Source organism: Perognathus longimembris, chromosome 8, assembly GCF_023159225.1.
Source record: "Perognathus longimembris pacificus isolate PPM17 chromosome 8, ASM2315922v1, whole genome shotgun sequence".
NCBI lineage: Eukaryota > Metazoa > Chordata > Mammalia > Rodentia > Heteromyidae > Perognathus > Perognathus longimembris.
The window spans coordinates 49,492,302-49,511,058 of record NC_063168.1 but is presented as its reverse complement, the minus strand read 5'-3'; the positions used below and the strand labels follow the sequence as shown (position 1 = coordinate 49,511,058).

The following is an 18,757-nucleotide window of genomic DNA, read 5'->3' as shown; positions in this document are numbered from 1 at the left end:
GACCCGGTCTAAAAATAACAATATAAGCAAAACTTAACCTGTGGTGTTAGAATCCAGGATCATGGTTCCTTTTGGGAAGCAGGAACTGAATAATGTATGGAGTGGTTGGACCTCTCTCTCTCTCTCCCTCCTCTCCCTCCTCTCCCCCTCTCCCCCTCTCTGCCTCTCTCCCTCTTCCCCTCTCCCCTCCCTCCGCCCTCATTGTTGGTTAGAACCTAAGTGCATTCATTAAGTAGCTGTACATTGCAGTAGTTTTTGTATATGTGTCCTATTTTAATTAAAATGTTTAAACGATCCCTTCCTTAGCTAATATTTAAAATGCTGGCAGACAATAAGTCTTAACTCTCAACTTCCATTTTATTCTGTACCTTTTGAAGTTAAGGCTCTTTTACATATAGAAAAGCTCTCTGAAGCTGGGAATATGGCCTAGTGGCAAAGTGCTTCCTCGTATACATGAAGCCCTGGGTTCGATTCCTCAGCACCACAAACATAGAGAAAGCCAGAAGTGGTGCTGTGGCTCAAGTGGCAGAATTCTAGCCTTGAGCAAAAAGAAGCCAAGGACAGTGCTCAGGTCCTGAGTTCAAGCCCCAGGACTGGCAAAAGACAAACAAGAAAAGCTCTCTGAATCATAAATGAAATCAGCACTGTGGAAGTTTTTTTCTTTAAAGGATTTAGTAGAAATTAATTATATAGTATAGTCCTCACAGGAAAGAAAGGGTTTCTTTAGTTAGTTCAAAAGTGTCCAGAACTTGCTTTGTGGTAGTTGTCATTGTGTAGCTAATTATTTAAAAAAACAAATTTGAACATCAAATTATTTACTCCATGGCATTTTATTCCTTCTTTATATCCATACAAACTGATTTTCTTGACTGAATTATAATTATATGGTAAAATGGCTTGTCAGTTGCAGGCTAATATTCTTTATCTGAAATGCTTAGAACCAGAAATGTTTTGGGGTTTTAATTTTTTAAAGTTTGGAATATGTATATATGTATGTATATACATAATGAGATAGGTCTTAGGGATGGGTCCTAAGTCTAAATACACAAGTTTTTACATATGGGTACATGTTGTAGGTGGAGATCAAAAGTAATTTTAAGCAATATTTTAAAAATAATTCTGTTTATGAAACAAAGTTTCCTGGCACATAATTTTCCACTTGTGTTAGTCATATCAGTGCTCAAAGTTTCAGGTTTTGGAACATTTTAGATTTGGAGTGTTAACCTGTATTTAAATTGTTTTATAAAGACAAAATAAAAGGGAGATACTTTTTAGTTGATTCTCGATTTCTTAATATCCAACAACTTCTTGAAATATTAAAATATTTTTCGGGGCTGAGAATATGGTGTAGTGGTAGAATGCTTGCCTAGCATGCATGAAGCTCTGGATTCGATTCCTCAATATCATATAAACAGAAAAAGCCGGAAGTGGCATTGTGGCTCAAGAGGTAGATTGCTAACCTTGAGCAAAAAGAAGCCAGGGACGGTGCTTAGGCCCTGAGTTCAAGCCCCAGGACTGGCAAAAAAACAACAACAACCAAGAACACAAAACAGAACAAAAACCAATTTATTTCGTTCACTACCCAGATTTTTTTTAGATATAAAAATGACAGATTAATTTTTTTATCTACAAATAAATTTATTATTCAAATTCCAGGGGAAGAAATTTCATGTTGGAAGGGACTAACTTTTTTGTGTTTGGTTTATTCAGTGCTGTTGGGACATTTGCTCGTGCCCTTGACTGTAGCAGTTCAGTAAGACAACCTAGCTTGCACATGAGCGCAGCTGCAGCTTCCCGAGACATCACCTTGGTAAGATGCTTCTGAAATTTTGTGGTTATTGTTTAATTATAGAACTAATATGGCAGTAGTGAAGATTTGAAAACCTGGCTCTTTGTCTTATTGACTGACAGACTGACTAGTATTGGTTACTTGGTAAACAGGATTTCTGTTACTTCTTTGGTTTGTGAACTGAGACAAGAAAAAAATGACTTTCATAGGGTGGTGTATAAAACTAAAATATTTATGGAGACATAATTCTCATTCTGGTGTATTTGTTTTCATGTTGTGCTTGTTTTCTATCTTCCCTCTAAATAGCTGTAGATTACATATAATGGTTTACAGTTTGAAGAGGGAGTTTGAACTCAAGGTGCTCTATCATGGAGCTTTTAACCCTGTTTCTCACTGGTTATTTTTAAGTTAGAGTCTGATTTTTCTGCCAGGAATATACCTGGAATACATTCTCCCTATTTTTAGACATTCTATAGTTGCTGGAATGACAGGTATTTACCACCTTGTCCAGCTCTGGCTTGAGAAGGGAGTCTCATGAACATTTTTGCCTGGCTGCCCTCAAATTTCATTTACCTGCAGTCCCCACCCTCACCCCCACCCCCACCCCCCGTTTTTTGTTTGTTTTTTTTTTTAAATGGTGCCAGTCCTAGGGCTTGAACTCAGAGCCCTGGCACTATCCCTGAGCTTCTTTTGCTCAAGGCTAGCACTCTACCACTTGAGACATAGTTTCACTTCTGTATTTTTGTGGCTAATTGGAGATAAGAGACTTTCCTTCCCAGGCTGGTTTCAAACAGCAGTTGTCAGATTTTCAACCTCCTGGGTAGCTGAGATTATAGTTGTGAGCACTGGTGCCTGGCCAATCCTCCCATTCTTAGCTACCCAAGTAGCTAGTGTCACAAGTGTGAACCACTGGCACCAGGCTGTTTTACAGTCTTTTTTATTATGTGTATGTGTATGTGTTTAGTATGATCACATCTTAAGACTTGCTGGAGGGCTGGAAATGTGTGACTTAGTGGTAGAGTGCTTGCTTGCCTAGCATGCATGAAGCCCTGGGCTCCATTCCTCAGTATCACATAAACAGAAAAAGCCGGAAGTGGAACTGTGGCTCAAATGGTAAAGTGCTAATCTTGAGCAAAAGAAGCTCAGAGACAGTGCCTAGGCCCTGAGTTCAAGTCCCAGGACTGGTAAAAAAGAAGAAAAAAAAGTTGCTGGAGGGCTTGTTTTGTTGCCTTAGATCAGTGATTAAATTGTCAATATTTAATTTGTTGTGTTTATTAGAGATTCTCTTGTTTCTTTTTTTTCTTGGCCAGTCCTGGGGCTGAACTCAGGGCCTGAGCACTCTTGCCACTAAGCCATATTCCCAGCCCTGAGATTCTGTTGTCTCTACTTCTTGAAATTTCAGTTACCATCTTCTGAATCTAGTTACTTTTTTTCTCTTGGTGACCAATTCAACCTTTCCTTACTCAGTTGTCCCACTAATGCTAGTTGTGGCTAGTCCTTGGGTCTGACCTTGTTTCTTTCTCTGCAGACTCCAAAAATAGTAGACATGTAGATTTTCTTTCAGGTAAACTATTTCCTGTATTTTATGTTCACATCTTTTTGTGAGGGGTGCAGGATGAAATGCTCATTTTACAGTTTAGGAACAAGGCTTAGTGAGGTTATTTTATGCAATGATCAAAATTCATTACATGTAATGAAAATTTCCAGATATTTTCTGATGGATAGAATCTAGTGATAGGCTCTGGTAGTTTTTGATTATTTGCCAATTTGAGATGGGTTTTGCAAAATATTACTATGATAACAAAAACTCATACTGAAATACCTATCAACTTTATTTCTTACATTTTTTCTGTGTTTTGTGTAATTATAGGTTGTGATGAAAGTATTAGTAGTCTATAGCTTTTATGAAGCCCTTTTCTTTATTTTCTTGTTAAAGAAGAAATGTTTATAGAAGAAATCTTTTTTTAAAAAATTTTTTTCTTATTTATTGTCAAAGTGATGTTCAGAGAGGTTACAGTTTCATACGTTAGGTCTTGGGTACATTTCTTGTACTGTTTGTTACCTCCTCCCTCATCCCCCCCCTTCCCTCTCCAAAAATTCTTTATTCTTCATGTCTCATTCTCTGTGTCTTAAAAAATCATTAAGTATTGCATTTATGTAGGTTCAAAGGTAGGAAGCTCTAAAAAGATAGATAATATTCCTGTTTCCCAACTACTAATTTTCAACCTGGGGGCAACTAGTGTCAGCAGCTAACTGAACACAGGTAAACATGGAAGCAATTGCATAGTCTTTATTGTGTCATAATGTTAGCACTGTACCTTGATTTCCTTCCCCTTACTCAGCAATACATCTTGGAGGTCCATTCCATATCCCTATAGAGATCATTCTGTATAATGTAAGAAAATAATTTATTCTTTCTTTTTAGGATGAATGGTAATATACTACATATGTACTACTCCCATCATACTCAGCTTTCTGAGTAGCTAGGATTATAGATCTGAACCACCAATACTTGGCTTATTTTATGTTTACTTTCCCAGTACTTTCCCTTAATTGCTTTGACCTGTTTGTTCTTTTCAATGGAGAAAATTAAGCTTGAGCACTTTTTTTTTTTTTTTTTTTTGGCCAGTCCTGGGCCTTGGACTCAGGGCCTGAGCACTGTCCCTAGCTTCTTTTTGCTCAAGGCTGGCACTCTGCCACTTAAGCCACAGCGCCACTTCTGGCCGTTTTCTGTATATGTGGTGCTGGGGAATCGAACCCAGGGCCTCATGTATACGAGGCAAGCACTCTTGCCACTAGGCCATATCCCCAGCCCAAGCTTGAGTACTTTTAATAGAGTCAATTTTGAAAAGAGAAATAAAGCCAAAAAAAAAAAAAAGAGAGAGAGAGAGCTAAAGCTATCTGGGTCACAGAAGAGCCTGGGATTAAAAATATTTTATTAAAGGTATAAGATTTTCTTTTGTTTGTTGTTGTGCTTGTATTGGGGCTTTCAAACTTTGAACCTCCTGCTCTTTCTTAACTTTTTTACTCAAGGCTGGTGCTCTACCTCTTAAGCCACACCTCTATTGCCTTAGTAAATCAAATATGGTGCTTGCTGCTTTAGATCCATCCTAAATAATCGAGGGAAAGTTGTGACTATTTTGCACTGACTGAAAGATTTTCATGATGCAGGACCACATAGCAGCATCTCCAATCTGGATTTTCTTTCTTTTTAAATTTTTTTTTTTTATTGATTGGACATAAATTTTTTTACAAGGTGTTGTGCAAAGAGGGTGCAGTTACATAGTAGGGCAGTGTGTACATTTCTTGTGATATCTTACGACCTGTTTTTCTATCCCTTGTCTAGGTCAGGTTGACATATATGCAATATATAATGTATCAAGAACATATACAGTATTCACAGACTTGGTCTCTACTGTCTTTCCGTCTCCCTTTGTTAACAGTCATATATCAGGGAGATCATGCCCCTTTGTTTTCTGTGTTATAGAAGAAATCTTGTTCTTTCCATTTGTATGCTAATATTTTATGCAAAAGTTTGAGTTCTGAAAACAGGTTTGTATTTTGGTTGTTTAGAAATTAAGTTTTTTTTTAAACAGAAGCAAGAGTGCTGGTAATCTTGTTTTTATGAAACTTCAAGGTTACCTTTTTTTTTTTGGCCTGTCCTGGGGCTTGAATTCAGGGCCTGAGCATTGTCCCTGGCTTCCTTTTTCTCAGGGCTAGCACTCTACCACTTGAGCCACAGCACCACTTTAAGCCTTTTCTGTTTATGTGGAATCGAGGAATCGAACCCAGGTCTTCATGCATGCTAGGCAAGTACTCTGCCACTAGGCCATATTCCCAGCCTAGTCACATTTTTTTTTTTTTTTTTTTTTGGCCAGTCCTGGGCCTTGGACTCAGGGCCTGAGCACTGTCCCTGGCTTCTTCCCGCTCAAGGCTAGCACTCTGCCACTTGAGCCACAGTGCCCCTTCTGGCCGTTTTCTGTATATGTGGTGCTGGGGAATCGAACCTAGGGCCTCGTGTATCCGAGGCAGGCACTCTTGCCACTAGGCTATATCCCCAGCCCCTAGTCACATATTTTTGTTAACCAGAACTACATGAAATCTTATCCCCTCTTACATGTTTTTCCCTATTCAGAACTATTATTTTTTTAATCCTAAAATTAATGTGTGCTTATTATAAAAAATTGAAAAACAATATAGCAGCATCAAAAGTTTTATTCTCATTACCAGAGTAGAATATTCTTATCAGCCTCTTTTTGTGCATCATAAACATCAGTAATAGTAAATTAAAGAACAGTACAGTGGATGTTTCAGTAGGACTTCACACAATGCTACCTCTTCAGTTCATTAGATTAAAATATTTAACCATTATAGTTAATGTTGATGTCTCTAATACTGTCTTTGAATCCTAAGCCTCGTTCATCGGTTTGTCCTACCTTTATTCCCTCTGCTTCCTATGAAGAGGTAGCTGCTACAACAAATCTGCTATAGTTTCATTATATGTTTATATACCCCAAAACACTTTTATACATGCTTGAATTGACTCTTAATATTTTGTCCTTTGCTTATTACTTGAAACCTAGCCATGTTAACAACATATCTAGTTAGTTAGTTTTGATTTTTTGTGATATTTGCATATTCTTTCATATAATTCTGTTTTACAGTGTATCATCATGACCATCATGATGAGATAGGGCCGACTGTGTTGCCCAGGCTGGTCTTAAAGTCTTGGGTTTAACCCATTCTCCTATCTCAGCCTCCTGTGTAGATGGGACTTAAAGGGGGATAGCACAATGCCTAGCCTATATTATTTACATATCTCGTAATCCTTCTATATCAGAAGTGCTTTATATATGTTTTTCTTTTGCTGTTAATACTGTATTGAATGTTCTACCACATCCCTTGTGACCTTGTGTTTAATTTATTCTAGTTTATAACTGGTGATAGAATGCTGTATCATAGAATAATGCTCATTTAAAATTTGGCCAAATTATTTGGCACACAAGGGTAAATATTTGTAGTTGCAAATGCAGTTACTTAGGTGATCTGCTGGTTTTTTGTTTTGTTTTTTTTTAGAGAGGTTTCTTTGGTGTTGGAAATGGAACTCAGGCCTTTTCCAAACTAACAATGCATTCTACCACTAAGCCACACCCTCAGCCCTGTATTTTGCATTCTTTATCAATTTCCTTACTTTATCTCCAACGTTTGGTAGTTTCAGATTTTTAATGCTTGCTGTCCCAATGTTTTCTCATTTTCATTTCCTTGATTACTTAATGAGATTTAGCTTATTTTCATGCTTATTGGATTCAGGGCTTTCTTTTTTGTATTTTTAGATTCTTTGTGCATTCTTGTAGCATCATTCTATTTTTATAGTGTTTGGTTTTCTTCAAATGCACAAATGAAAATGCATTGTCTCAGTTCTGGAGGCTAACAGTCTAAATTCAGGCTATTCTCAAGGTCATGCTCACTGTAAGAGAGTAGCCTTCTTACCTCTTTCTAGTTTCTAATACTTGGCTTATAATCTCTGTGGAGTTCTGCCTTTGCACTACTATTCATACTTTTAAGAATGTTTTTGAAGTTTATTAGTAAAATGAGGAAGACATCTAAATTTCCTCATATGTTAAATTAATCATCCCAACAGCTATCGAGTTTGTTGTTTCTTTATCATTTTTACTACCCGAGTCATATTTCAAAATTCTAGGTATACTTAGATCTGTTTCTTGATTCTTGATCTAGCCTACTTTATTGATCTCTTTGTCTTGATTAAACACATTGTAATGCATTTTTCTTCATTATTTAGAGAATATCTTATTATCAAACCCACATAGGTAAGACCTTATATAGTTAATGCAGTACATTTACCCCTGTACAAATGAAAAAAATTAAATTTAACATTACTAGATCAACATAGCTATTAACTTCTGTACAGTGCCAACTCAACACGATAAACTGCGCTACTTTTTCCAAAATTGACACTTAACACAGCTAAGGTTTCCAAAAATTCAAGTTATATATGTATATATATTTATATTTATATAAAAAGTTATAATAGTAGTATGGTATGTATCAGTAGCAGCAACAGCTTTTCTAAGTTCTGTACCCATCTGAACAAAATTTAGAGACATCCTCATACTCCATTAACAAAAAGAAAAAAAAAGTAAAAACTAAAACTCCAGAAAAAAAGTGAAGTTCTGTTACTGTTGTGCTACTTGACAGCATTTTCAAAAAATTAGCTTCCCAGTCATCTGTAAAAAAAAAAAATTCTCACTGTGTGAATGTTTAGAATTCTGCTTAGCTTATCATATACAGGTGTCATTTTTTATCCATTTTTTTGGGGGGGTCAAGCCGCTTTATTGAGGTGGGGAGGGGTTGAACATGGACTGAAGACTGCAAACTCGCATCCTCCATGGAGCAGGCCCCTGTCGAGCCTGTCGTCTCGAAAACTATCCTTTTTTTTTTTTTTTTTTTTTTTACTATCCATGTGTTTACTTGTAGATTTATAAGCACACTCTAATGATCACAAATGAGGATAACTATGCAACTTATGTTTCTGTGGATCTGGTTTACTTCACTTAATATAAAATTTTCCAAGTCTTCCCATTTCCTTACAAATGGAGCAATATCATTCTTTCTGGTGGAAGCATAGAATTCTATTGTGCATATATACCACATTTTCTTGATCTATTCATCCACTGAGGGGCATCTGGGTTGATTCCATATCTTGGTGTGGTAAACAATACTGTAATGAACATGGTTGTGCTGTTAGTTTTAGTGTGACCTGATTTGTGGTCAGTTGGATAAATTCCCAGGAGTGGGATTTCTGGGCCATAGTGAAGCTCTCTGTTTAGTCTTTTGAGGAATCTCTATACTGCTTTCCAGAGTGGCTGACCAAGTTTACATTCCCACCAACAGTGTAGTAGGGCTCCCTTTTGGCCATATCCCTGTCAGCATCTGTTATTGTTAGTTTTCTTGAAAATAGCTATTCTAACTGGAGTGAGGTGGAATCTCAATGTTATTTTGACTTGTATTTCTTTTATGGCCAGAGATGTTGAACATCTCTTCATGTCTATTGGCTATTCTTTTTTTTTTTTTTTTTTGGCCAGTCCTGGGGCTTGGACTCAGGGCCTGAGCACTGTCCCTGGCTTCTTTTTGCTCAAGGCTAGCATTCTGCCACTTGAGCCACAGCGCCACTTCTGGCCATTTTCTGTATATGTGGTGCTGGGGAATCGAACCCAGGGCCTCATGTATATGAGGCAGGCACTCTTGCCACTAGGCCATATCCCCAGCCCCTATTGGCTATTCTTATTTCTTCTTCTGAGAAGTCTTTAAGTCTTTAGCCCTTTTACTAACTGGGTTGTTGTTTCTTTGAGGATTTGTTTTTTGGGGGCTTAATTTTTTGAGCTGTTAAATATATTTTAGATATTAGAGGACCTTGTATGATGCATGGCTAGTAAAGATCTTCTCCCATTCTGTGGACTTTGTATTTATCTTGCTAGCTATGCCCTTTGCCGTGCAGAAACTCTTCAGTTTGATGCAACCCATTTATCTGGTCTTTCTTTGATTTGTTATGATTCTGGATCTTTACTTAAGGAAGTTTCAATCTGTTTGTAGGAACCCTGGTGTTTGTTTCCCCTATCCCTTTTTGTAATATTTTCAGGTTATCTGGTCTTACATAGTGGTGTTTTTTTTAATCCATTTGGAATTGATTCTGGTGCAAGTGATATATACAGATCCAACTTCAATTTTCTGCACATGGAAAGCTAATTCTGCCAGCACCATTTGTTGAAGAGGCTTACATCCTGTGTTTTTTGGCTCTCATATCAAATGTTGGGTGCTATAGGTCTGTGGTTCATTTCTGGGTCTTCTATATCGTTAGTCCTCAGTAGGATATTATTAGGAGAGGAACACAAGGTCTCAATAGCTATGTGCGTATATTCATAGAGGATGATATTTACTAAGATGAACTCCAAGAAATGGAACAAGATTTTTTAAATTGTACTTTTATGGGTTTTTGTTCCCCTTTTGTCTCTCTCTTCAAATTTCTGTACCCTTTGTCTTGTATGTAAATTTATCTGATTTGAGGAAGCACAGAAATGGTGGAACAAAGTATGAACTTGTAGGGGAGTGGGATCGGGAGGGGAAAAATCTGGGAGAAAATGAGACAAAAGGTGACACTGAACAAAAATAAATGTACTTATTACCTGAATTGCATAACTGTAACCCTTCTATACATCACCTTTACCATAAAAATTAAAAAAAAACATTCTTGAGTAACATCATTAAAAGTGTAATAAGCTGGAGCTGGGGATATGGCCTAGTGTCGAGAGAGCTTGCCTCGTATACATGAGGCCCTGGGTTCGATTCCCCAGCACCACATATACAGAAAACGGCCAGAAGTGGCGCTGTGGCTCAAGTGGCAGAGTGCTAGCCTTGAGCAAAAGGGAAGCCAGGGACAGAGCTCAGGCCCTGAGTCCAAGCCCCAGGACTGGCCAAAAAAAAAAAAAAAAAAAGGTGTAATAAGCTTTGGTAGCAGTTAAGATAAGTCTCATGTGGATTTTGTTTTTAAAACAGTTGAGATCCTGTAAAACATGAGTTTTGTATACCTCTTCCCCCATGTTTTCCCTAGCCATATTATAGTGGGTGGGCAGGGGATTTAACTCATCTGTTTTGTTTCTTTGGTGTTCAGTAATGTGAAGGTCATTTTTGTATTGCACATATTATCAAAGTTACTTACTTCTGTAATAATTTGTTAAGCTGAAGAAGACTTAGAGACACAGGCAGTTGTGTGTTATCACTTCTGTGTGCATATATGTGGGTATTTGGTAGGTTGTTACTTTGAATAGCTGGTTGTAGATGTGTTTTGGATCTGTTTTGTTTGGAGACTTATATGTGTGTGTAAACCATGTGCATGCACAGGAATGTACATGCAGTACAGAGCTGAGGGTTGAACCCAGGACTCTGCACATAATTGGCAAACAGTCCATCACTGAGCTACACGCCCAGCATGGATCCATTCTTGAGGCATCGTGTCTACTCCACCAGATTTCTTCTTCTTTTTTTATTGTCAGGATGATGTACAGAGGGTGAATACATATATATTTCGTGTCATACCTGTTATCCCCTTCCTCATTTTCTCTTTCCCCACCCCCTTGCTTTCTTTATTATTTTTTCAAAAACCAAAATTTAAAATAAAATAAACAGATCTTATCCTTAATGTCAATTGTCACTCTAGTCTATAATGCTTATATCCTCTGTGATTAGTAACTGTAAAACAATTCCTTCCAGCTCAGGTGATAAATTGATATACATATCTCTTTTCTTTTGATTTCTCTTCTTTTTCTCTAATTTGCCCCCCATCCCTGCTGCCCTTGAGTTGCTTAGTTTGTTCTCCTCAGCACCCGTTGCAGCTGTTGGGCCCTTTCTACTGTATTTGCCTCCCTATTTTCCATTCATTCTATGTCCTTCTTTCAGATGTGTACCTGTATACATATTGTGTGAGGAAAGGGTGTAGGGTCCTTTAGTTTCTCTAAGATTGATTATGAAGAAGTCTTTTGCTTATTTGGTGTTCTTTACAGCCTGGATATTATATTAAGTACATATGAATTTATTATGTACATATAATTTAGAGTTTGTGTTTCACTTTTGGGTGCCTTTCTCCCAAGGCAGCTGCCCCCCTCACCCTTTTTTTGGTCTCCCTGTGAATTGGAACCTTGGGTCCTGCCTTCTTTCTCTTGTCTCTTTGTTTTTTATTTCTTTTTTAACTTTTAATTTTATTTATTTATTTATTTATTTATTTATTTATTTATTTATTTATTTAGGCCAGTCCTGGGGCTTGGACTCAGGGCCTGAGCTCTGTCCCTGGCTTCCTTTTTTTGCTCAAGGCTAGCACTCTGCCACTTGAGCCACAGCGCCTCTTCTGGCCGTTTTCTAGATATGTGGTGCTGGAAAATCGAACCCAGGGCTTCATGTATACGAGGCGAGCTCTCTTGCCACTAGGCCATATTCCCAGCCCTTTGTTTTTTATTTCTAACATCCACATATCAGGGAGACCACGCGCCTTTGTTCTCTGTGTTCTAGGCTTCTCTCACTGACCATTATTTGTTCAAGACCTGTTCATTTCCCTGCGAATGCCATTGTTTTATCATTTCTAATCGCTGTGTAGAATTCCATTGTGTACAGGTACCACATTTTTTTGATTCATTCATCTGTAGTGGGTCTTCTGGGTTGTTTGCATATCTTGGCTTGTGAACTGTGCAGTGGTAAACATGGATGTGCAAGTGTCCTTGTGATATCTTGGATCCTCTTATTCAGGATAGATGCCTAGAAGTGGTATGGCTGGGTCATAGGGTATGTCTATGCTAAGTTTTTTGAGGAACCTCCATACTGTTCTCCAAAGTGGTTGTACTATTTTACAGTCCCACCAGCAGTGGAGAAAGAACCTCTTGCTCTGCATCCCCTCCAGCATTTGCTGTTGCCTGAGTTCAGAGTATAGACCATTTTAACTGGGATAAAGTGGTATCTCAGGGTTGTTTTTATTTGCATGTCCTTTACTGCCAGGGATGTTGAACATTTCTTCATATGTTTCTTTGCCATTTTTATTTCTTCTGTGAAGACTCTCTTTAGCTCCCTTGCCCATTTAATAATTGGCTTACTAGGTTTGGAAGAGGTTAGTTTCTTTTTTTTGGCCAGTCCTGGGCCTTGAACTCAGGGCCTGAGCACTGTCCCTGGCTTCTTTTTGCTCAAGGCTAGCACTCTGCCACTTGAGCCACAGTGCCACTTCTGGCCATTTTCTGTATATGTGGTGCTGGGGAATTGAACCCAGGGCCTCATGTATACAAGGCAAGCACTCTTGCCACTAGGCCATATCCCCAGCCCCGAGGTTAGTTTCTTGAGTTCTCTGTAGATTATGGATATTAGGCCTTTGTTGCTTTACTGGTGAAGATATTTTCCCAAATGGTTGGCTGCCTTTCTAGTTTAGTGGCTATGTCTTCAGCTGTGCAGAGACTTTATTTTGGGGTAGTCCGATTTGTTGAGTCTCTCCCCAATCTGTTGTGCCCCTGGGACTCTATTCAGGAAATTCCTGCCTATGCCTATAAGTTCTAGTGTCCCTCCTACTCTGTCCTTCATTAGTTTCAGGTCTGATGTTGACATCCTTAATCCATTTTGAGTTGGTCTTGGTGCATGGTGATAGACTACGGTCCACAGAGTTCTTTTTATACCCACATGCTGTTTTACAGTAAAATGACTTGGGTTTGAATATGACCATTGTCTTTCAGTGATAGGGCAGTACTAAAGAGGTAGAGTCTGTTTCCTTTTGTCTCCTCCATCTAAGTGTCTTTGCTTCTTGTTTGAATTGTTCTCTGTTCAGCTTTACTTGAACTCTTAGGATCCTGGGCATTTCATTGTGCTGTGTCTGAGTGGGCGTGGTTGAAAATGGATTAAACTGCTAATGATTTCAGTAGATTGCTTACCAGAAGGAACTTGTGAAATTTTGAAAGGTTATCTTGTGCCATTAAATGGAAATAGTTTTATCATTTGGAGAGTCATGAAAGTCTTATTTTCTTTCAGTGTTTCTAGTTCTAGTCTTATGACTTTAGCACCTTTCTGGTTTTGAGGGCCTCCCACAGTAAAGGGCATTGGCCATGGTTGAAGCACTGCTGGAAGCCTTTCATGGGTGATGTTCCATTGGCTTTTACTAAAAGAACTCTAGCATGCTTTTAGCTTTCAGCTCTAACATATGTTGGTCCCAAATACCTTATGCCTCTTGTCATATCACCAATAATATTTTGGGAGCAAGTTATTAGCATATCACTAATTCTAACTTCATTTTGAGGTCTGTTATAAATACAGCTGAACTGCAGATGTCAAATACTACTAATGTAAGATTTATAATAGTTAAAATATTAAAGCTTTTGAGGCTTCATAGAGTTCACCCTTTTTAAATTAAAATACAAAGTATTTGTATGTATGTGAAGAGAGATTTTTTTTTCTTTTTTCTTTTTGGCCAGCCCTGGGCCTTGAATTCAGGGCCTGAGCATTGTCCCTGGCTTCTTTTTGCTCAAGGCTAGCACTCTGCCACTTGAGTCACAGCGCCACTTCTGGCCTTTTCTATGTATGTGGTGCTGAAGAATTGAACCCAGGGCTTCATGTATACAAGGTAAGCACTCTTGCCACTAGGCCATATTCCCAGCACCTCTGGCTTATTTTTGCTCAAGGCTAGCACTCTATCACTGTACCACTTCCCGCTTTTTCTGTGTATGTGATGCTGAGGAATTTTCTGTTCACATTTGGTCTTTATTTTATTTTCTTCCATCTACTTTCCCCACCCCCCAACTACCTACCAACCCCCCCCCCCGCCCCCCGCTTTTGTGCTCAACACTAGCACTCTACCACTTGAGCCACAGCTCTACTTCTGGCTTTGAATCTCCATCTTCAGATCTCTCCTGAATAGCTGAGATTACACATGAGCCACTGGTCTCAGCTATCTACTTTTTTTTCCCTTATTTATTGTCAAAGTGCCAGCTATATACTTTTATTTTAGGTTTACTTTGCCAGTCTTTTCCTAGCTTGTAAAAGATTGTTCTTGTTAAACCAACTCATTTTGGTTTGTCTTCTTTTGTGTTGTTTTAGATTATAAATGTCCCCCTACCAAGTTGACTGTATCCCATTCATTTATTTTATTAGCTTATATTATTTATACAGAAAGAGATTTCATTTGGTGCATTTCCATGCACGTTTACAATGTATTCCAAACAATCTCATCCTCTTTATCACTCTCCTTCAAAACAATTGCAATAGGTTTCATTATTCTGTTTCCATAATACAATCAATCCTCTTTATCCCCCTTCTTAGCCAACCCTCTCCCACTAGTCCTGACCAACAGACTGAGCCTGTTTCTCCTTCCTTGTACTCCCATGCACCTTGCAATTGATTTCGATATGTAGTATTTTCACAATCATTTCTAAGTATCTCCTGGTTTGCTGTGTACCTTTTTTCTTTGAACTGTGAGTTTATTTCTAAAGAAATAAGGTTCATAAATGTGAATTGTGGGGAAAGATTATAGTTAGAGAAATATATGCTCTCAATTCTTTTTATACATTGCAATAACTTTTAGAACTTGAAATATAATCCTTCTCAGTGTTTTGCTTTCATTGAAGCAAAATTAAGATGAATGGTATTTTTTTTAAATATAAAATAAATATAAATAAAATAAATATAAATATAAATTTTAAATATAAAATATTTGCTTTGATTGTAGTTTGAAGTTTACTCATGAGTTTATATTCACCTACGGCTTTGAAAAATGTTTACAACCAGTACTTTTTAGATGGATTCAGTATTTCAAATGCTCTCATTTGTGCTAGAGTTACAAATGTAATGTTTTTGTAAAATTTTCTGTGAGTAATCAGTGGTTAGTATTAAATGTATGTATGTTTCAGCCTTTGTCATAGTAGTACTATGCAGGATGGGTTGGGTTCCCTGGAAAGCAGATCATGCAAGACATTTAGGAAGTTCATTTGGGATCAAGGTGCTTGGTAGACAAAAAGAAAAAGAGAAAAAACAATTCTTAAGGTTGGAGGCATGGCTCAGGTGGTAGAGTGCTAGCCAGTGAGTGAAAGCATCAGATATCAAGTTGGAATCCCAATCTTGGGCCCCACCTCTCCCAAAAAAATGCGTGGAAGAGAAGAGGCAGGAGTGGATAGCAGGAGAAGCAAACTGGGATACAGTCTGAATAAAAACCTCAGCTGACTCCTTGTATGTGCCAAGAATTGCTCAAATCAGGACCTTTATATCCCTACCACATTGAGTGTAAGCTGCTCCAGAAGGAAATATGACCTTCGGTGATGAATCTTTCTTAAATTGGGATAATTACATAGGAAACCAATAGATGAGGGCCGTCTGCTCAAAATACTTCTAGAAACTGGCTGAATACATTCTTTATTCTCAAAGCATACTGCCCAAAAGTGCAGTAGCTTATAACAATAAATATTAATTTCATTATTCACCTTCAGATTGTCTGCAAATTCGGATAAATTATACTTGTCCAAGGTAGGTGCCAAACTATCTGTGGGGCAGATGTGCCTCATGTACTTCTCATCCTGTGTGGATATAAGTCAGCAGCAGGAGAGGGCAAGGCCATGTGCACAAGCACATGTCAGGCCTTTGTTATGCCACATATATTAACATGATCAAGACCAACATGAGCGGAGCAGAAGAATACCCCCCCACATAAACATCCCAGGGGAGGGAGGGAGTAGTTGCTGAGCAACAATCTAATTTACCCTACCCTACTGTGATTCTAGTTAATGAACAAAAGATGAGAATTCCATTGCCAAGTTTTCCTTGTCATTCTCCCTCCTAAAATACTTATATTTGTCACCTCCATCTGTTATGAATGAGATGAAATATGACAACACCTTCACCACTTTCTGGCAGAAAGAACAGCTTGTGCTGAGTTATATGTTTTGGTTTTTTTTAATTTAGATTTGAATGGATCTTGCAATTTGTATATGAATGCCTGTTAAAAAGATGGTATCTTTTGCTAAGTATTCTCTGAAGGGTTTAGGTTAGACTTTGGGTTACACTTTAAAGTTTATTATTATTATTATTATTATTATTATATGCTTGAACTCTGGGGCTTGAACTCAAGGCCTGAGCACTATCCTTGAACTTTTTCACTTAAGGGCAGCACTCTACCATTTAAGCCACAGTGCTGCTTCTGGTTTTTTCCTACTAATGGAGAGAAAGAGTCTCATATACTTTCCAACCCCACCTGGCTTCAAACCACTGTCCTCAGATCTCTGCTTCCTGATCAGCTAAGGTTACAGGCATGAACCACCAGCGCCTGACTAAAATTTATTTTCTTATTTTAAATACTTAGGCATACTTAGAGTGTTATGTATGGAGTGTTTTACTTTGATGCACACTGGATAAATTTTTACATATATGTACATCCATGTAACCATAACCAGGTTGAGCTAAAGATTCCTTTCATGTCCTTCCTACTTAGTATTTTGACTTTGTATACCATTAGTTATTCTCAAATTTCCCTATCTTTTTACGTTTTTATTCTCTTGGCAATAAACTATAAGTCACTGGTTACATGAAAAATTTTTGTGCCCTTTCATATTTTTATTCATTTAGCTTTATTTTCTTTATTTGATATTATCTCTTCTGTAGTAAAACTATGCTTAGAGTTTCATATATAAAAGTCTATTCACCAGAAACTTCTGTGGTAACAGAAAGATGACATTAATATTCATTTTTAACAAATCCTCTGGATCCTCTGGTTTCTTTTGTGAAATTGATTGATTTTTAGCAGAATTAAAATTGTACCCCAGAAATAACATAGTACACATAGCTGGGGTATTCTCTCTTCATACTAGTAGTATTGCAGTCTTTTGTGGGCTGTTCTTTCTTTCTTTCTTTCTTTCTTTCTTTCTTTCTTTCTTTCTTTCTTTCTTTCTTTCTTTCTTTCTTTCTTTCTTTCTGCTTTATTTGTTTTTTAAATTTATTTTGAACTTGCGGCTAGCACTTTGCCTCTTGAGCTACACTTCCAGTCCTGTGCCCCCCCCTTTTGTTTTTCTGGTCCTGAGACTTGAACTCTGGGCTTGAGATCTCTCTGTCTGTAAGCTTTTGTGCTCTAAGCTAGTGCTCTACCACTTATACTTTTTGTGTTTAATTGGAGATAAGATTCCCACAAGTTTTCCTCTCTAGGCTGGCTTCGAACTTCAATCCTCAGATCTCAGCCTGAGTATTAAGGATTACAAGCATGAGTCATCAGCAAGCACCAGCTCTTTTTTTTTTTTTGGCTAGTCCTAGCACATGAACTCAGGGCCTGGACACTGTCTCTGAGCTTTTTAGCTCGAGGCCAGCACTCTACCACTTGAGCCACAGCGCCACTTGGGGCATTTTCTGTTTATGTGGTACTACGGAATAGAACCTTGGGCTTAATGCATGCTAGGCCAGCACTCTACCACTAAGCCACATTCCCAGCCCAAAGTCTAGTCTTTCTTGTGCTGCCTAAGTTGGTTTTGCCTTCATGGGCTCACCTTAGTGCAGCATTGTGCCTGGAGTAGCCTGTGGTCTCAGCGTGAACTTTGGAGACTTCTAGTAGTTAGCTTTAAATCACCTGAGTCAGACACACTGTAGCTTTTAGTTTCAGAACACCATTTATTTATAAAACTTACTTTATCTCAAATTTCAGCATCATATTTAATTCGTATACTTTTGGGAAGAGTTGCTGGATATTGAACCTTGTACAACTTTGCCTTGCACAAATTAGGCAAGTTCTTTATCACTGAGCTGCCTACCCTCTAACCATTGTGCAGTTACTGACTTTTAATCTTTTTGTTTTTTTATTGGTTGTAAGTTGAGGAAGCTATAAAGTACTGATTTATGGATTGTATTGCTAATTGAAGGGATCCCTAAATGCTATTGATCTTTTCATTTGTCTAGGTCAGTTATTCAGATACAGTAATTATTTAGTTTCAAAGATAATATAAAACTTATAGAAGTGGGGCTGGGGATATGGCCTAGTGGCAAGAGCGCTTGCCTCGTATACTTGAAGCCCTGGGTTCAATTCCCCAGCACCACATATACAGAAAATGGCCAGAAGTGGCGCTGTGACTCAAGTGGCAGAGTGCTAACCTTGAGCAAAAAGAAGCCAGGGACAGTGCTCAGTCCCTGAGTCCAAGGCCCAGGACTGGCAAAAAAAAACAAAAACAAACAAACAAACAAAAAAAACCTTATAGAAGTGTATACTGTGGCCAGACTGCAGAATCTATTTAGTGAGGTTAGCTCTTAGAGAAGCAGAGTTTTAGTTGATCCTGAAATTTTGCAGAGCATAAGCAAGGAGTCAAGAACAATTATAATGTTTTTGCCACCCTTCTACTGGGATTAAGACGTTCAGTTGAATTTACTGTTCCTTGTCTGTGACACATAAGTCAAAATACAGCAATGGGCAGT

At 38.0% G+C, this 18,757-nt stretch overlaps 1 protein-coding gene across 5 annotated transcripts in view; it reads left to right on the top strand.

Moving 5' to 3' along the window:
- The window catches only part of Mta3 (metastasis associated 1 family member 3), a 136,049-nt gene that overhangs the window by 64,776 nt on the left and 52,516 nt on the right, over positions 1-18,757 (top strand). For all 5 annotated transcript variants that reach the window (XM_048353039.1, XM_048353042.1, XM_048353040.1 and 2 more), the window contains exon 8: positions 1,711-1,810. In XM_048353039.1, coding sequence (XP_048208996.1) covers positions 1,711-1,810 — 100 coding nt within the window. The remainder of the gene's footprint in view (positions 1-1,710; positions 1,811-18,757) is intronic.